We start from the raw sequence: 19,953 nt of genomic DNA, 5'->3' as shown, positions 1-19,953 counted from the left end.
AGCTGTTTATCAACATGTACGAAAATTGAAATATAATTTATCAAATTTCATCACCCAAACATCGTCGGAACATATGCAATTGAGATCTCGTTGGAATCCTTATTAAATTATCTTTAATTTGATATATTTTTTGCGAAAAAATAATTTAAATTGAGAGAGTTACGTAAATTTAAAGATTTGAGATGATTTTGAGGAGAAAGAAAGTAGTCAGTTATAATTACTACACATAGGATTTGACATTAATACCCTCTTAATTTAATTAATAATTATTTAAATTTAAAATATATTACACTTGGCATTATATTAACCACAAAATCTTCTAATCTAATGGTTGAAAATTGGTCTCAATTTTGAATTGATAATTAGTTAGCAATTGATTACATCCCATCCTTACAATATTTATTACTCCCTCCGTCCCATTGAAGATGACTCACTTCCCTTTTTGGTTTGTCCCAACTAAGATGACTCATTACATAAAATGGAAACACTTTTATCTCTACTTTCTCTTACTTTACTCTCTCCTCTTAACACACAAAATATAACTGCATAAAATCCTGTGTCGCCCAAGAAAGGGGTCATCTTCCTTGGGACGGTGGGAGTACTTTTGTTCTCTTGACCCTTTTTTTTAACTTATCGCTAAAAAAGTTTAAACCCCAATCTGAGCTCGGTGAGGGGGCGTTGGGTCCTGGGACGAGGTGTTGGGCCTACGAGCGCGGGGTTTACGGTTAGGATTGGTATATTGAAAAACATGTTTTGAGCATGTTGCACGATTAAAATTGTTTGTCTATAATAAATTCTACAATCAAGTTCTATCTAAAGTGATGAGAAGTAATTTTATCATATTGGTTTTTGCTTATATATTTATAAGATGTTTCACAAATATTTAGAAGTATAATAAATAAACAAGTCTAATTCTTCTGCATAGTAGACTGGTCGTGAATGACGTTCACAAAAGGTGATGCAGAAGAGAAATAGTACTCTCTCCGTCCCAAGGAAGATGACCCATTCTTTGGGCTGCACGGGATTTTATGGGGTTTTATTTTGTGTGTTAGGTGGAGAATAAAGTAGATATAAAGAGATTTCTATTTTTAGTAATGGGTCATCTTGGGTGGGACAAACTAAAAAGGAAAGCGGGTCATCTTCGATGAACGGAAGGAGTATTTCACAACCTCGATAGGGTTTGGCTACTTATCACGAAAGATTGCAGTGCCAGTCCACATGTTTCCTTATCTTAGGAATAAACGACAATGGTATGATATAGCACTGAAGGATCTAACAGTTGAGATTCTATCTTGCTATTTATTGAAAAAAGTATCAGTGATTGTTATTTCTTAATCATTGTTGACATAACATTGAGCATAATCAATATTAGAGTATGCTCAATGTTCTACTAGTTTATACTTCTTCTATCCTCTATGTTATCAGTGCATAATCAATATTGGAGTATGCTCAATATTATGTCAACAATGATATAGAAATAACAATCATTCATACCTCGGCTTCAGTAAATAGCAAGATAGAATCTCAACCAAGTCTTTGCTGAATGACGACTAAGCCTATGCTAGTTCCATCGCAATGCGAAACTATCCAAAAGACCAAAACCTAAGTAACATGCCGCATCCATACAATATAACAATATTCATTTTATATCTAATAAATAAAATCGAGCACAACACGCGTTTGAGATTTTGTTAATGCATGAATTTATATTATTGGAAGTTTGGAACGCTTGAGACTTCATAAATGGATGAATTTACAAAATTGGAAACTAGAATAAATATGCAGCCAGAACACATCATGTAGGACCATGGATGATGACCTAGCATCATCACGTTTTCAAACATTCAGTCAACCCTTATCAAATGTCCAATGCAAATGATTGAATTCTACACGCAAAATTTAAAACAAAAAAAATAAAACCAAATCAAATCACAAATAAACCTTTGTTTTTCCGAAAAACTATTCACTTAGAAACTCTTAATAATGAATTACAAATTATTAAAAGGAATCTTAATAGTTAAAAAAACAAAACTATTTTATACCACAACTCTAAAGACCAGAACTGTCTAGGTAAAGTTAGCCAAATATGTTGAGTTAAAAAAATGATATTGGAATGGACATGTACAAATTCTATTTATATTATCATCTTGCCGCTGGTGAAATGACCAACATATAGAAGAGCATGTCACCTAGAATGCTCATTTTAATAGGATCATCAAAATTTAAATTTGAAAGTAATCCTCACCGAATAAATTGAGTTAATTGAATAATCATAATGCTAATGTCATCAAGATATCCTCTTTGTCAGTGACAAATCCACAAGTTTCTTGCAAGACGTTAACCTTTCTACCTGATCCATGCTAACTCACACATCTCGGACAATGTCTACCGCTTCATGATTGCTAACCTGCAACAAGAAACACAAAAGGATTCAACATCTAACGTGTAGATGATCGGCAAGACGATGGCTGAAACCATCATACAGTATACCTTATCCCGTAGGCTATCTGAGGTAGGGATGGGTAGGTAAGGTATACCTTACCGAAACCATCATATACCTTACCGAAAATTCGCTAGAAAAAATCATACATTTACCTTACCAAAATTTTTGGTATATCGAACTCCGGTATACCTTATTTTCGGTATGGAAAATTTCAATACTGATACCATACCTCATTTTTGGTATGTCATACTTAAACTCAATATATCGTACTTTTGCGGTATACCAGAGTTTTACGGTATATCGGACTACGGTACGACATACCAAAATCTCATTATTTTGTAAATAATTCTAAATAAAAAAACAATGTAAATAATATTTCAAAATACTTACAAAACATCCAATTTAATAAAACTCAAACATATTCAAATAATGTTAAAAAAAACTGTAACAATTAAACTCCACGCAATCACACAACGTTCAATGTCATATCACGAACATAAAGTAGTATCTCATCTTCATTTCTCGCAGCCTCAATGCCTTCAATTTCTCATCATGCACCTGCATTTGTTATTTAAACAACTTTCAATAAACTAAATATTGACTCAATAAACCATATGAAATAATACGTATATATATTGCTTGCCACAATCTACATAGACTTAGATGCATAAATAACAAACAAACCATATAGACACATAATTCTTTTTTAAGAATGGACATTAAAATCATGATTCACAATTTTTAACTATAGCAAATAAAAGTACATAGATTCAATTTAAGAAATGACAAGTTAAAGAGCTTTAACATGTATACGTATTTAGTAAGGGCACGTTTGATAGTACGGGTAGGATATAACAAGATACGAAACTTGTGATAAGAAACACGGCCTGAGTCCAGAATAGGAACAAGATAAATATTGTAATATTGTTATTCGATGGATAATATTTATCAATACAATATCCTATATAAAAGTGAAAACACACTTTTGTCCTTATTCTCAATATGTACGTTTTTAATTAATTTAATTTAATAACATTCGTCTTTAGTTTCGACTAAATCCAACAATCTGCGTCGGTGAGGCGACAGAAGCGTGAATTCCGTCATGCTCAAATTTCTCTTTGTCGGTGGACGACGTCCCCTCTTTCCCAGCGACATCTCAATCTCCACTCTCACATCTCTCTTTCTACACAGGACTACTCATTTGTCTGTGAAAATTCGAGTGTGTTCATATATGGATACCTTTCATATGGATGTGAGAATTGAATGAAGAAATTCTAGAGAGGGAGAGAGAGGTGGTATTGGAACCTCATAATTCAACCGCTGTTACATAGTTCCAAAGTCACTTTGGACAATTTCATCTCAAGAATAAAATCCCCAAATTCAATAACCCTAAATTTCAGTTCTAACAAAAACCATAATTAAAATCAACTTTCTTTCTTAACTCCTACTAAGAATCCATTATAGAGTCCCAAAATAATACTCTCAATTCCATGAATACTAGCTTTCGTCTCCAACATAATGCCCAATTATATTCTATTTTCATACTTCAAACATACAAGAATTACATTCTATACTCTTGTTCTATCAACAATTTTAACCTCAATTTTGAAAATCATGTTCTAGGTATAATAGTAAGGTCCAGTCAACATTCATTTATAACCTAGGAAGAATTTTATCTCTCCATAATCGATAGCTATAGAAAGATAAATAACAAGATATAGCAAGATTCTAACCTTACTCTTTGATAAAATTCGAAATGGGTGTGTGTGGAGGTTCCAATTTCATGCTTAAAACTAAAAATAGGCTGAGCAGATTTGGATGAAAGGGGACGACGTGGGATGCAGGAGTCACAGCCAATGACCGGTTCCGGTGGTCGATCCAGCGAGATTAGGAGGATATGTGAAGTTAGAGTGAGAGAAAGGGAGATGGCGTGGAGTAAAAGAGGCAGGGAAAACTAAATGGAAAAAGAGCTTCTCCTTCTAACCCTCTCTTTTCTTTTCTCTTTCTATTCTTTACTCTCCATCCGCCACGTTTTTCTTTTCCTACTTAGTCACTCTCTCTTCCTGTGACTTTCAAAGGCCACTCATTACCTTTTCTTTTCTTATTTTCATTTCTCATTTTCTATTCTTGTTATTATTATTATTATTATTAACCCACTAAAATTCTAATATATATTCTTTTTCTATTTTCAATTTAGAACTTTTGGGATGTTACAGGGATACTTAGTTCCACTTGCTTTCCACCAATACAAAAGATTAAAAGAAAGATTAGACAGTTGCTCCATCTCATCGGCTAGGTACTTCTCTACTTCATTGGATATTTGTTTAAGCTGATATTGAGAAACTTCTTCTTGAACTCCATTTTAAATATCATAAAAAAGATGCAAACCACTTTGGTCAATGGTGTCATTATCATCCGCATGTTCAAGGAGTGGCCACTGGGTAGACAATGTATCATTCATTCTTTTATACTTTACCCACAAAGTTAGCAAATCATTTTTGAATCGTTCATATAACTCTTGAAGATCTTGTTCATCCACTCTGTTCTTGACTCTCAATTTCTTGACGCTAACTTTTAGCGTTTTATGCTTGTTCCTCAGATCTAGGACGTTGGCAATAAAAATCAATGGATTCATTTTATTCCAATCCCCTCAGTATTTGTCAAATTTGACCTTCGTTGCTTTTGCAACCTTTGAACGAGTCGGATCCGAATCATCATAACACTTTTTCTCGATCTCAATTCGTAAAGCGTGAAATCAAATGAGATGTGAGAGTTTTTGATGCACTTAACTCTAAAGTAGCATCATAGAAATTTTTGAGGAAGTGTACAAATGCTTTTGAATTCTCCCAATCCTCCGCAATTGGAGGCCTCATCCTTTCTTTATCCTTTTCATCTTTCTCACGAAAGTATGTCATGAATGAAACTCATTCTTCATTTCAAATACCCTTCTATACTTCAATGCAATGTAAAACATTTTATAGGTTGAATTCCACCTGTTTTCACATCCATGGGTACAGTTGACACACTAGAAAACTTGGCTAATACCGCAAACTCCCTAAGTTTGCTCAATCTAGAAGGAAGAGAATGAAGAAACACAACTGCATTCCTAATAGACTTAATTGAACAATTGAGCTCTTTCAAGCCATCCTTAACAATCAAGTTCAGTATATGACAAGCACATCTCAAGTGCAAATATTTCCCATCAAACATCAAAGTTTTTTCAATTCTCATTCTTCTTTTCAAGTAATCAATCGCACTATCATTAGAAGATGCAGTATCAACTACAATCGAAAATACTTTTTCTATCCCTCATTCTCTCAAACAAATCTCAATCATCTTGCCATTTTTTTTCCATACATGACTTATGATTTTTGTAAAGTTAATTATTCTCTTGTGCAACTTCCATTCACTATCTAAAAAATGAGTTGTAATAACCATGTAATTTATGTTTTGAATCGAAGTCCAAGTATAAGTAGTAATACTCACCCTTAATCCATTAAGCACATTTTGAATCTTCTTCTTCTTCTCTAAAAATAAAGCATAAACCATTCCTGCAACTTTCTTTGGGTCAGGAATTCGAAATCATCTTGCCATTTTTTCCCGTATATGACTTGTGATTTTTGTAAGTTAATTATTCTCTTGTGCAACTTCCAATCACTATCTTAAAAATGTGTTGTAATAACCATGTAATTTATGTTTTGAATCGAAGTCCAAGTATCAGTAGTAATACTCACCCTTAATCCATTAAGCACATTTTGAATCTTCTTCTTCTCCTCTAAAAATAAAGCATAAACCATACCTACAACTTTCTTTCGGTCAAGAATTCGAAATCTTGGTTGTGCTTCATGCAGCAAAGCAACAAATCTCTTCCCCTCAACAACCCAAAAGGATACTTCATACGCAATAGCATAGTTAGTGAGCTTCATTTCACACTTTTTCTGATTAAAAGTGTGAGGAACTATTTGATTTCGTTGCCCCATAGTCTTATTCGTTAACATAGTTTGACCTTTCTCACAAGAGCCATCATATAGTGGACACCTCTTACACCTCTTCAGTGAATAATTTTTCAATCCACTAGTACTCCCACAGACAGTTGGTATTTCAGCTTTGCATTTGTTGCATATCACTATTTGTTGTGTTGTGTTGTGTCGTGCCGTTACTCAGCTTTGGATTCTGTTTTTTCTTTTAGGAGCCAAAGGAGGTTTTTCTACTGAATCTTCTATTGCTTGCTTTCGACTTGTACCATCATCATTTGTTGAATTATCTAGGTTTTTCTACCGAATCTTCTATTGCTCGCTTTCGACTTGTACCATCATCATTTGTTTTTCAGAAGTAGGTGGATTTGAAAGCGGATAGGAAGATTCAAATTCCATCATGAAAAATTAACAACAAACTATAAAGTTTTAATTAAACTATGATCGATATCTAAGCTGAACTATGAGAAATAATTACCTGCGTTAAATGATAAGAAAATATGAACAATATGACCTACTGATGCAAATTTTGATACGTGAAATACCTGTATCATTGATAAATGAATTTTTTTCTACTATTCATTCTATTCTTGATATTGGCAGAAGAGTAAAGAAAGATAATGAGATGTTTGTACTGATAGAAATAAATACAAATAAGAAAAAAAGAACATATAATTTAAATCCAATGTCGCCACTGAAAGTTGGAATAAGAAAAAAGTAAAATAATTACTCCATGTTTTTATTTGTAGCGCCAACTATTAATATTAAATTTTGAATACACATTATATTTATGTTTTTTTTGCAGCGATGATTCATATTCATGTAATCTAATATTGAAGAATGAAGATTAGACAACTGCTTAATATCTACGAAGAGAAAATAGACTCAATTTTGGGTAGTTTATGCATAATACACAAGAAATTAAATAAATAAACTACAATCTTTAACAGAAAAGATATGAGACCTTGACTCACAAGAGCGGGAAAGGTCGGCAATAGCGAGTTGTGAAGAGGAATTCATGATGGAAGGTCCAAAGAACGGAACGAGTAAGGCTCTCTTGTAGCGTGAATGTGAATGAGATTGCAAGAGGAAGAAAGTAGATTAGGCTTTCATAGTTGTGAATTATAATATAGTAAGTACTTATTTAAATAAAATCTTATACTGCTAACCTGCAACAAGAAACGCATAAGGATTGCTAACCTGCAACAAGAAACACAAAAGAATTCAATCTCTAACATGTAGATGATCAGCAAGACGATGGCTGAATCTTACATGATCGTAGAGATACTCAAAAACATGATTTTAGTTTAATAACAACCTCATATCCACTGCTTGAATAGAATTATCCAGCTGTTGGAATGCTATTTTGGTATTGACCGGTGTACTTTGTGGCAAACTCAAACAACTGCAACAAATTGCAAATTAGTGATGTTAGGTTTCCCAGATAAAATAGTATTAAGGTATAATCTAGAATTAAGTTGTGAGATTATTTTAGTTAGAGCGGTATGACTATGACTAATTATTACATCACAGCTAGATTTCGTTGATGAACCAATGTTGTCACACAACTAGTCCCACCACAGATATCTTTCTTAAATATTGTATTTTTAGGAAGAGCAAACCTAAAAATCGTTAGGAAGATCGATAGAAAGAGCAGACCTACTTTGGATTGTATTCATAACTTAAATTCCTCCTGAGATCGATAGGAATAAACACCAATACAATCTGAAAACACAAACACAATCTGAAAATCGATAGTAAGATCGATTTAAATAAACAAACAAATATGGGATGAGTAGCAGCCGAATAAAATTTTTTTGATTTTTTTCACGAGTTTAGACCAAGCCTTACTTGTACTATGGGTCAAATGAACCTTCTTTCTATTTTTATTAATAAAACTTTTGGCCAAATATTTCAATTTTTATCTTGATATAGGAAGGTAATGTTAGGTTTGGTATACTAAAAAGCATGTTTCGAGCAAGTTTCGCTCAAATAGAATCTTGCTTGTATATGTAAAACTCTATAATTCACTTTTAACCCGATTCAGTATTATTCGGGCAGTTTCGCACGAATAGAATCAGTATATTATTACATTGTGTTTGCTTGTGCATTTATAAGATGTTTTATAAACATTTAAATGTATAAGAAGCAAACAAAGTCTAAGTCTTTTGCTTAGTAGACTGGTTGTGGGCGACGTCCACTTTAAGGTAACACAGTCGGTTATATACAATGCTTTGTAAAAGAAAAAGAAGAATTTCACAACCCAGATAGGCTTAGACTACCTATCATGAAAGGTTGAAATGTCAGTCCGATTATTTCTAAGCCTTACTGAAATAAGATGACGTTAGTGTGGTATAACACTGAATGGGTCTAACAGCAAGACGTGTCTTTATGCTATCTACTGAAAGACTAGGTCTTGATAAATAACTATTTCTTAATCAACATACGTTAGCATTGAACATACGATATTGATTATGCACTACTTTGACTTATCAAATGGTGCGGGTTTTTCGCAATCCAATAATCCTGATATATTGGGTAGTGGTGATTAATATCTAGCGGTGCTAGGATTGCTATTATATTGAATCGTGCGCGAGGTGAGTCTCATTTGATAATGTCCTCAAGAGGAGCTCGAACAAGGTTTTATTATTCGAGAAACTGGCCAGTTGGAGTTTTATTACTCTATGAATAATAAATAAGTATTTCTTGCTAAGTCCACTCTTGGAATTAATAAGATGTTAATTAATTAAGTCCATAGCAGACATTAATTAATTAATGGACATTTATATCTTAAGCGCGGGAAATAAATAATATAAATAATGGAAACCCGGATTACTTCAAATTTCGGATTTGGATGGGGAGTGTAATATTACTTCTGTAGTGGCGGCTCGTAATATTCCAATATAAGCTTGTATTAAATTGTTGGTACAATTTAATTAGTAAAAAGCTAATTGGGGGAGCCCATATCCAAAACCTTCCATAAATCCCTGACTGTGCCCAATATGAACTTGATATGAATAGGAGAATAAAGGAGAGACAAAATCACAATTATTATTAGATGAAATTTTCGTCCCCCTCTCTAATTAGTAGAGGAGCTCGAAAATTCTTCAGCTCTCCTCCGTGAGGAATTTCTGTCTTCTCTTTATTTGAGTCCTAGTATTTTGATAAGATCAGCCCACCATGATATTGAGATACAGTTCGGGAACCAGTTAGAAGATCTGTGGTCTAGTATTGAGGATCATGGTGGAGAAGGCAAGAGCAATCGACGATTCTTTGGAGAATCAAATCGGTAACTCTAAACCGTAGAATTCATGTTTTAGGATTTACTTTCTTTGAGCATGAATTATTTGCGTTCTAACTTGCAATTATCTGTTTAACATGTGAATTGATTAATCGCATAATCGGTCAAATAGATCCGTATCTAATTTATTTGTTTTGTACATGTCTTCCGCCGTGCAAGGGGCACCAAACCCCAGCAGGTAAACATGGATCGTTTCGCCATACTCTATTAAATAAAGAAACAGATGGTAATGCCCACCCGAATCTCGATCCTCTCCCTTTCTTCATCCAACAAAGAGCGTTGATCAACTATAATGACTCCAACAACCCCTCCACGACTCATCACATCACGATAGTCTCTAGTATGCCCACGGTTCGGAATCGCCGGTTCCGATTTTGGAAATTGTCGAACCGGAACCGAACCGTGAGGGTGTTCCGCGGTTACGTTTTCAATTCCAAAACCGACGATTACAGTATTGGTTTTGGAACCGGCGGTTTTTCACAGTTTCAAACTAGCGGTTTCTGGCGTTTTCGGCTCGACTTTATTTCCGGTGATTTTTTGAGGTTTCAATCTGGACCGGCTCGGCTATGAAATTTTGGAACCTGAACCGAACCGCGGTTCTGGCACGGTTTCGGCTATGAAATTTTGGAACCTGAACCGAACCGCGGTTCCAGCACGGTTTCTACTATTTTATATTTCCTCTATCCTCAATGTTATCAGTCCATAATTGATATTGGAGTATGTTTAATGTTATGTTAACAATGATTAAGAAATAACATCCATTCATATGTCTTTCAGTAAATAGCAAGATAGAATCTCAACTAAGTCTCCGCTGAATGACGGCTTAGCCTAGGCTAGTTCCATTGCGGTGCGAAACTATCCAAAAGACCAAAACATAAGTAACACGCAGAATCCATACTATATAACGATATTCATTCTATATCTCATGAACAAAATCGAGCACAACACACGTTTTAGATTTTGTTAATGCAATTTATATGATTGGAAGTTTGAACGCTTGATATTTCATAATTGGATGAATTTATATAATTGGAAACTAGAATGAATATGCAGCCAGAACACACCATGTGGAACCCATGGATGATGACCTAGCATTATCACATTTTCAAACATTCAGTCAGGCCTTATCAAACATCCAATGTGAATGATTGAATTTTATATGCAGAATTTAAAACAAATCAAACAAAATCAAATCACAAATAAACCTTTGCTTTTCCGAAAGACTGTTCACTCAGAAACTCTTAATAGTGAATTACACAGTATTGAAAGGAATCTTGATAGTTAAAAAATAAAACTATTTTATACCACAACTCCAAAGACCGGAATTGATTGGGTAAAGCTAGCCAAATGTATTGAGTTAAAAAAATGAAATGGGAATGGACATGTACAAATTCTATTTGTATTCTCCTCTTGCCGCTGGTGAAATGACCAACATATACAAGAGCATGTTACCTAGAATCATCATTTTAATGGCATCATCAAAATTTAAATTTCAAAGTAGTCCTCACTAAATAAATTGAGTTAATTAAATAACCATAATGCTAATGTCATCAAGGGATCATCTTGTCAGTGACAAATATGCAAGTTTCTTGCAAGTTGTTAGCCTTTCTGCCTGATCCATGCTAACGCACACATCACGGACGATGCCCACCGCTTCTTGATTGCTAACCTGCAACAAGAAATACAAAAGGATTCAATATCTAACATGTAGATGATCAACAAGACGATGGTTGAATCTTACATTATCCTATAGGCCATCCGAGGCCAGGATTAAGAACTCGCATTCTAGTCTAATATTGAATATCTTAGTTGTTGGCTCATCTACAACCCATTGCTTGAGATGGCAATCTCCGATTGCTCTTGATACAACCAAAGATATGTGCACTCTCCAAACGCCGCGGCAGCAGTCCACATAGCCACCCTACAAAGAAATTAAAATCTCATCAACAAACATGGATCATTTCGACACACTCTATTAAATGAGGAAGCAAATGGTAATGCTCACCAGACTCTCGATCCTCTCCCTCTTCATCCAACGAAGGTCGATGATCAACTGTAAGGGCTTAGGGTTTAGGGCTTCAGCAACTCCTCCCCAACTCACCACAGTACGACAGTCTCCGGTGTTGGAGACCACAAGATCTCCTTCATGAACCAATGCTGTGACACAGCAAGTCCCACCACGGATATCTTTCTTCAAAAACTTAGAATCCGTGGCCAGATAACCCTCCTTCACAGCCTCCTCCATCTCATCGCCTCTTTTCGCCATTTCCTTCATTATGTTCTTCTCTAACCTAGCTGCAGCAAACTCTGCTGCTCCAGCTCCTCCATGGCCATCAAATACACCAAAAAAATGCCTGAAATTGGAGTTAATGCTAATCTTAGGTTATAGCAACTAATGTGAATCTTCTAGATTGAAGACTCATGAATTTGCCCCGGACTTGTTCTTGTAAATAAACCCAGTAAATAAATAAGATAAACCAAGAAATGGAACAAGAAAAATGGATAAAAGGATAGATGATGGATTAGTGTTATGATTTAGGTGAAGAACAAGAAAGAAATCCCAAAGGCACTTTCACATACAAACACCTAATGGCTCCATAAACTAGCAACACAAGAACTAGCAAGCATACCTTTACAATCAACCTTAGCCCGGCAAAAGATCGAATGCAACCCGAAGGAATTTGATAAGTCTTCAAAAGATGAAGAAGGTGAGCTCTCAAATATGGAGAAATTGTCTCTTACAAATATTCAAAAGCTGAGAATGAAACCCTACAAAAGAGTATTTATACTAAAACCAAAGTAATTGGGTAAATAGTCTTTAAAATCTTTAAAAAATGGCATTTTCGGGCAAAACGCCCGGCCCGGGCGTTTTGGGGCCTTGCCCGGGCGTTTTCTCTGTGGCCGGGCATTTTTGGCAGCTCTGCGCGACTTTCGTCAAACGGCCATAACTTCCTCATCCGAGCTCCGATTGAGGCGTGTAAGGTACTCACGCGAAGCTCTTTTGACGATGAAGATAATGGTGGTCTTAGAACAGCATTTGGACATCATTTTGATAGGAAAATTCTGGTTTGAGTCAGACCTTCGAATCCGGCTTGGCTCCTTGCCATATCTCCACCTTCTTTTCGGACCCCAATCAACCCATGGCCCTCGATGTCGTTGCATCCTATGATTGTGAATACCCGGATTCACATCATCCTCTCCTTCTTTGTGAAAGGATTTGTCCTCAAATCCGGTTCTTCGATTATTCTCTAGGACACCCGGATTCACATCATCCCCTCCTTCTTTTGAAGGATTTGTCCTCAAATCCCGATCAAGTTCACCTACAAAATCGAGCGAGTCCAAATCAAATATCATAGTATCGTGCAAGAGGTTGATTTCATTTCGGAACCAAAAAGACATTTCACTAACAAGGAGATGGTTCTCACAATCATAATCAACGAACCATCCATCACATTCAAAATCAAATTTGGCAATGAGAACAAATGACACCTCCATCTTAAGATCATTTTCTTGAATCTTACAAGGAATCATACCAAGTAAAGAATCAAGGTTGTCAACATGATGTTCACTTAATAACTCCAACACTTTGAAGAAGTGATCATTATTATGAGAAGAATGTGAAGAAAAACTATTATACATATCATGTAGGGTATGCTCAACACAAGACATGTGAACCTTGTAAAACACCACATGAATCTTGTAAAACATAACATCAATCAACATAAGGAACTTATCGAAATAAGTCCCTTGCAATTGCTTTAACAATTTCAAGACATGAGCACACACATGAGAACAATGCATTATTATGACTTTAATCACAACATAACCCACAAAAGATATGTGAGTGGAAAAGTCCTTCACAAAAAGACCATACAACATCCCGATTCCATTGAAGGGTCTAACCATTTTGCAATGAAAACATAGCGAATACCAAGTTCTAAAGTCATCAACAATTTCAGTTCTCTTGGTCCTACTATTCTCATCCACATATTTATGAAACTTATAATTACGAACAAGAGAAGACTTAGACATCTTAGTATGCAAGGAAGCCATTCCAACATTCAAGTTAAAATCCATAAGAGCAATGACATGCCTATCAACGTATGAATTTACCAAGAAAGGGTCATCATATAATGCAAAGATAGATTTGGAACCCAAAAGTTCAAGATCATGCCACCACATATAACACCAATTATCAATGCCAAAACTTTCAAGCCACGTGGAATTTTCAACACTAATAACCTTTATATGCTTCATTGAATCTTTAGCACAAGTCAAGGTTAGAATACTTGAACCTTGGATAAGGAGCGGTTCAACTTGGCCTTGTTCACATGAGTTCATTACCGGTAAGAAGTTACTCGGTGCCTCCTCAACTCGGGGTTCACATTCCAAACCTTTCAATTTCTGCATCACAAAGTCATCAAAGATAAAAGACAAATCGAAAGAGTTAGTGAAATAAGTGTCGCTCTTCTCACCAAGGGCAAAAAGGATAAGGTGATTTAGAGCCCTCCCATGGGTGATCTTAGAGTCTAACAAGCAACCTTTTTTTCTCACATGCTTGTGGTTTTTCTCTCTTAAAAGCATTGATTGACACTCACCCCCACCACTCTCTCTTGGCTTTTGCATCTCCAATTTTTGTCTTTTCTCACACTCTATATTTTCTTCTCTCTCTTGATCATTCCTTAAAGGCTCATTTACTTTTGCAATATCAATTGGCTTCATTTTCATGCTCAAGACTTGAAGGGCTTTTAATGGCTCACGCTCTTTTTCGGCTTCCACTATGCTAGACACACTATCATTAAAAGTTGGGTGTGCGCCTTCTTCATGTACGGCCGTGGAAGACTCTTCTTCATCATCATCGGTAACAAAATCTACCATATTCTTGACACGCTCTTTATTGTCACACCTATTTTGAATCAAGCCCTTTGAAGTAGTGAAGTTGGATGACAACCACGACGAAACCTTCGTATGATAGCTAGGATGACATCTTCTTTGGTGGGATGCTTCTTCGTCTTGTGTCACCACCATAATGTCGAGGGTTTGAGCTCTCCCTTGATTTACTTGAGACTTCCTCCTCCATTAACCACTCATGCACTTTATGATGACCATGATCCCTCATCCTCCTAGAGCGAGACTCTCCATGGAACTTTGGTACTCGCTCCCTTCTACTCCCTCTATCAAGTCCATCATCGTGATACCTTGACTTGTAGTCACTCCTATCATGTCTCTCTCGGTCACTAGGTGCTATGGAATGGTTATGCCTAACTCGATCTCTTATGAGAGATATATTCTCATGGTATGCCGTAAATCCCTCTTGCATAGAATTCATGATTCCCCGCGCATCGCGCATCTCCTTCATGATTGAGGAAACATCTCTTTGAGGGTGTCGTCGGATGTGGACGCGATGTCGTCCCCATCCTCCCTTCTAGGCGAATTGTGCTTAGAAATCCTCGTACGTGGTGACATTTTCGGTACCTACAAAGAAGATAAAAGGACTAGGGACACATCCCTTTTGTTAATAACACAAACAACGCACACACCCAAGAATAGAGACTTTAGTGAGGAGCTCACTTCCCAACCCACAAAGTATGTCCCCAATTCCCCAAACTCACACCCAATGTCTCTCGGAAGGCTTAGAGATTTAGTGGCTAGATACTCTTCTCACTTGCTCTCGATGATGTAATCCCAAGTGTTGCACAAATAGCACAAACAAGATACACAACTAGGCAAGTGAAAACTAGTCCAAGAAGCCACAAGATTAGTGAAAGTAGGAAGCTAAGCCAATGGGACAAATTAACAAATACTTTGTGTGCACAATTTCAACCATCAACAATAGACCAAACAATTGATGAAATTTTGGCCTATAACTTTTAGACAATCAAATTGACATACCCAAGAACGCATATATCTATTTATAGCTAAAGCCCATGGATAGGATTTGAGATCTCTCTTTTTTTTTTGACAAATTTCTAACAATTTTCACCCTTTGAGGAATTTATCTTTTTTTTTTTCTTTTTTTTTTTGCTTACAAGAACAAGAACCAATGGCTCTGATACCAAATAATGTGAATCTTCTAGATTGAAGACTCATGAATTTGCCCCGGACTTGTTCTTGTAAATAAACCCAGTAAATAAATAAGATAAACCAAGAAATGGAACAAGAAAAATGGATAAAAGGATAGAGGATGGATTAGTGTTATGATTTAGGTGAAGAACAAGAAAGAAATCCCAAAGGCACTTTCACATACAAACACCTAATGGCTCCATAAACTAGCAACACAAGAACTAGCAAGCATACCTTTACAATCAACCTTAGCCCGGCAAAAGATCGAATGCAACCCGAAGGAATTGGATAAGTCTTCAAAAGATGAAGAAGGTGAGCTCTCAAATATGGAGAAATTGTCTCTTACAAATATTCAAAAGCTGAGAATGAAACCCTACAAAAGAGTATTTATACTAAAACCAAAGTAATAGGGAAAATAGTCTTTAAAATCTTAAAAATTGGCATTTTCGGGCAAAACGCCCGGCCCGGGCGTTTTGGGGCCTTGCCCGGGCGTTTTCTCTGTGGCCGGGCATTTTTGGCAGCTCTGCGCGACTTTCGTCAAACGGCCATAACTTCCTCATCCGAGCTCCGATTGAGGCGTGTAAGGTACTCACGCGAAGCTCTTTTGACGATGAAGATAATGGTGGTCTTAGAACAGCATTTGGACATCATTTTGATAGGAAAATTCTGGTTTGAGTCAGACCTTCGAATCCGGCTTGGCTCCTTGCCATATCTCCACCTTCTTTTCGGACCCCAATCAACCCATGGCCCTCGATGTCGTTGCATCCTATGATTGTGAATACCCGGATTCACATCATCCTCTCCTTCTTTGTGAAAGGATTTGTCCTCAAATCCGGTTCTTCGATTATTCTCTAGGACACCCGGATTCACATCAGAAAACCCGACGGAGCTTATAAAACGCCCGACACTAAATGTTCGAAAAATATAAAATAAAACCAATATCCAAAAATAAAAGCAATAAATAAAACGCCTAGTCTAAAAGATTTACTCGCCTACTTGGCGACGTAATTCTTATAAAAATTTGGAGGCTTGATGTTCTCTCTCGGCCTCAACTTCCGCGATGTCGACATCTCCTCCGACTCCTCCACTGCCGGTTCCTCCACAGACGGCTCCTCCTCTCCACCTTCCTTATTCTCGTTGTTCACCTCCGTTGAGCGAGCTGGCGAGTTCGTAACAAACAATTACAACTAAATTTAATACTTTATACTTTATTTAAAGTTTAATTCAATACTTTTATAATTTTATTGCACATAACAATTAAAATGTCATAAAATGAAGTAAAATTCATGCATGCCAAATCACTATACTATATTGCATAATCACCTCCCGTAACCAAAACTTTGAAGGGAACACTATTTTTTGATAGATACGAAGTCTCTTACATCTCTTAGATCTCTCATTTTATTTATTAATTATGTTCGATTTGATTTGCTAAATATTTATGCATACAAATGGCGAAATTCAATCCATAACAGTCAGCGATTTATAGTGATCTGATTTATAGCTCTTGAAATACTTTTATTTTAGACTAATAAATGAGATTTTTTCTCAATAAAATCATCGGAAATTGCGTGTTTGACCGTTGACTCAATTAGTCATTAATAGCATGCCACCTCATTCAGTTGACCGTCTCTTATAATCTCACGCTCTCATTTTTATTTTTTTTATTTCCTTTTTGATTAGTTCAATAATAAAATTTACCATCAATCAGAAAAAAAAAATCACACATTTATTGTGAATTTATGATTAAAATAAAAAATACATTTGGAAAATAGTCAAATTTTATTTGAATAAATAAAATATAGAGGAGTATCGCCACACCTGACAAAACGACGACGTTCCAGGCTATCCCTCACTTAAAAAGTTTAAGTGTGGGAAACAAATCATGCATTGTGTTGTAGCAGCTGCTAGGCCGTCGCCAAGGAATATGTTGCTTGTTTTCTACAAGCCTGCCATCGCTCCTCCGCCCTTGTCCCAAACAAGTAGTGCAGCCATTAAATGGAGGGATGCGGGAAGAGGAACATGGAATTGTACCGTCGAAGCGGAAAAGGCCGGTGAGGATTGATATTCCGATGACAAGCTTAAGCATAGAGGAAGCTAAGACGACATCGAATTTGCATAGGACTAGCGAGGTCGTGTTTGAAGGGGACGGATACTCAGTTTACTCCAAAAGAGGGAAAAGAGGTGCCATTTTACGCCGTCGTTTCCAACATTCATGGCAATTCTAAACCGGTAAATTTTCCTTTTGAACCTTTTACTTGTCGATGTTTGTTACTACTCCTTATTAAGATGATTTTGGGATTTTTTATTGATCTTTTCGATTAAGATTGAAAGTTTGAAACCATGAAGATTTGAGTTGGTTTAGTAATAATAATGAGAAAAGTAGAAGTATTATTGGCTTTTGTAGGATCGCGTTTATAACCTAACTTACGAGAATTAATTCAGATATGGAAATATCATATTAGTGGGTGGAGAAATTAGTGTTTCTTGATGATTTGGATAGAGGTGTTGATAAGTTTTGGGGAGTTGCTGATGTGAATCCGGGTATTCACAATCATAGGATGCAACGACATCGAGGGCCATGGGTTGATTGGGGTCCGAAAAGAAGGTGGAGATATGACAAGGAGCCAAGCCGGATTCGAAGGTCTGACTCAAACCAGAATTTTCCTATCAAAATGATGTCCAAATGCTGTTCTAAGACCACCATTATCTTCATCGTCAAAAGAGCTTCGCGTGAGTACCTTACACGCCTCAATCGGAGTTCGGATGAGGAAGTTATGGCCGTTTGACGAAAGTCGCGCAGAGCTGCCAAAAATGCCCGGCCACAGAGAAAACGCCCGGGCAAGGCCCCAAAACGCCCGGGCCGGGCGTTTTGCCCGAAAATGCCATTTTTTAAGATTTTAAAGACTATTTTCCCTATTACTTTGGTTTTAGTATAAATACTCTTTTGTAGGGTTTCATTCTCAGCTTTTGAATATTTGTAAGAGACAATTTCTCCATATTTGAGAGCTCACCTTCTTCATCTTTTGAAGACTTATCAAATTCCTTCGGGTTGCATTCGATCTTTTGCCGGGCTAAGGTTGATTGTAAAGGTATGCTTGCTAGTTCTTGTGTTGCTAGTTTGTGGAGCCATTAGGTGTTTGTATGTGAAAGTGCTTTTGGGATTTCTTTCTTGTTCTTCACCTAAATCATAACACTAATCCATCATCTATCCTTTTATCCATTTTTCTTGTTCCATTTCTTGGTTTATCTTATTTATTTACTGGGTTTATTTACAAGAACAAGTCCGAGGCAAATTCATGAGTTTTCAATCTAGAAGATTCACATTATTTTCTTTGTTGGTTCTTTTCCGGTATATAAGATTAGGTCGAACCAACCATATGGCCCTTAGATTATAAATCGGACATTCATTAATTTCGTTTCTCAATTAATGAAGAAACATTTTGCCCACATTACTTGTGCAATACACAAACTCTGCTCGCACAAACTCTGCTCGCTGCAGACGGAAATCTCTTCCGCGCCAGCCTTCCGTTTATTTTGCGCTGATCCCAAGCTTAGGGACGCCTTCGTGACAGGAATTCTTCGTTAAGAGAGGTGCACTCAATTTGACATAGAGCTATATTAGAATAAAGAATTGAAATCTCCATGTCCCCTTTTTTTCTTTTCTTTTTTTTCCTTTTTAAAGGGGAGGGTGAATGTTTTTTCCTAAGGCCAAATTAAAAAAAGAAATGCTCTAACGTCGTTGACCAAATTATGCAAATGATCTCATAATATATTAATATTTAATTAGTAATGTGTTGTGAATTAGGAATGGGAAAACAATCAACCAAATAATGCAGTTTAAATTTTAACATGTGCAAAGGTATTTTAAATCAATTGATAGTAAAATACTACTATATGTTAGCAAAATAAGAACTTTTATGTGTACAGCTTTTATTTATCTATTAAGTACTACTAGTTCTTTAGCCATTTTGGATAAAATTGTTAGTGTGAATTTACTTAATGACTCACCATACTTCATGTAAACAAATAATTTATAAAAACTCATGTCACATTTCATGAAATATAAATCAAATTGTAAATTGGTGGGATATACGTTTTTTTTAACATAATCAAACTCATATGTTATACCCACTGTTTTGAGTATTATGTCGGTGATTTTTTATGCACTC

General features: G+C 36.0%; 1 protein-coding gene, 1 long non-coding RNA gene and 2 pseudogenes across 2 annotated transcripts; all 4 read right to left on the bottom strand.

Moving 5' to 3' along the window:
- Positions 1-2,217: 2,217 nt before the first annotated feature.
- LOC125218176 (putative protein phosphatase 2C 25) lies at positions 2,218-12,559 on the bottom strand (annotated as a pseudogene).
- LOC148933317 (uncharacterized) lies at positions 3,504-4,431 on the bottom strand. The gene is made up of 2 exons (XR_016134365.1): positions 4,177-4,431; positions 3,504-3,648 (listed from the first exon to the last, which is right to left on the bottom strand). It is a non-coding gene; the product is annotated as an uncharacterized LOC148933317 (long non-coding RNA).
- Positions 4,632-5,624, bottom strand: LOC148933316 (zinc finger BED domain-containing protein RICESLEEPER 2-like; annotated as a pseudogene).
- Positions 12,535-14,596, bottom strand: LOC148933315 (uncharacterized). The gene has a single exon (XM_089059818.1). It carries the CDS (start codon positions 14,594-14,596, stop codon positions 12,653-12,655), a length of 1,944 nt encoding a protein of 647 aa, XP_088915944.1. The 3' UTR covers positions 12,535-12,652.
- Between the last annotated feature and the right edge of the window lie 5,357 nt (positions 14,597-19,953).

This window comes from Salvia hispanica, chromosome 1 (assembly GCF_029641045.1).
Source record: "Salvia hispanica isolate PSC_SH4W2 chromosome 1, Shi_PSC_v1, whole genome shotgun sequence".
Taxonomy (NCBI): domain Eukaryota; kingdom Viridiplantae; phylum Streptophyta; class Magnoliopsida; order Lamiales; family Lamiaceae; genus Salvia; species Salvia hispanica.
Note: the sequence above shows the minus strand (reverse complement) of the source record. Positions and strands in the feature narration are given on the sequence as shown.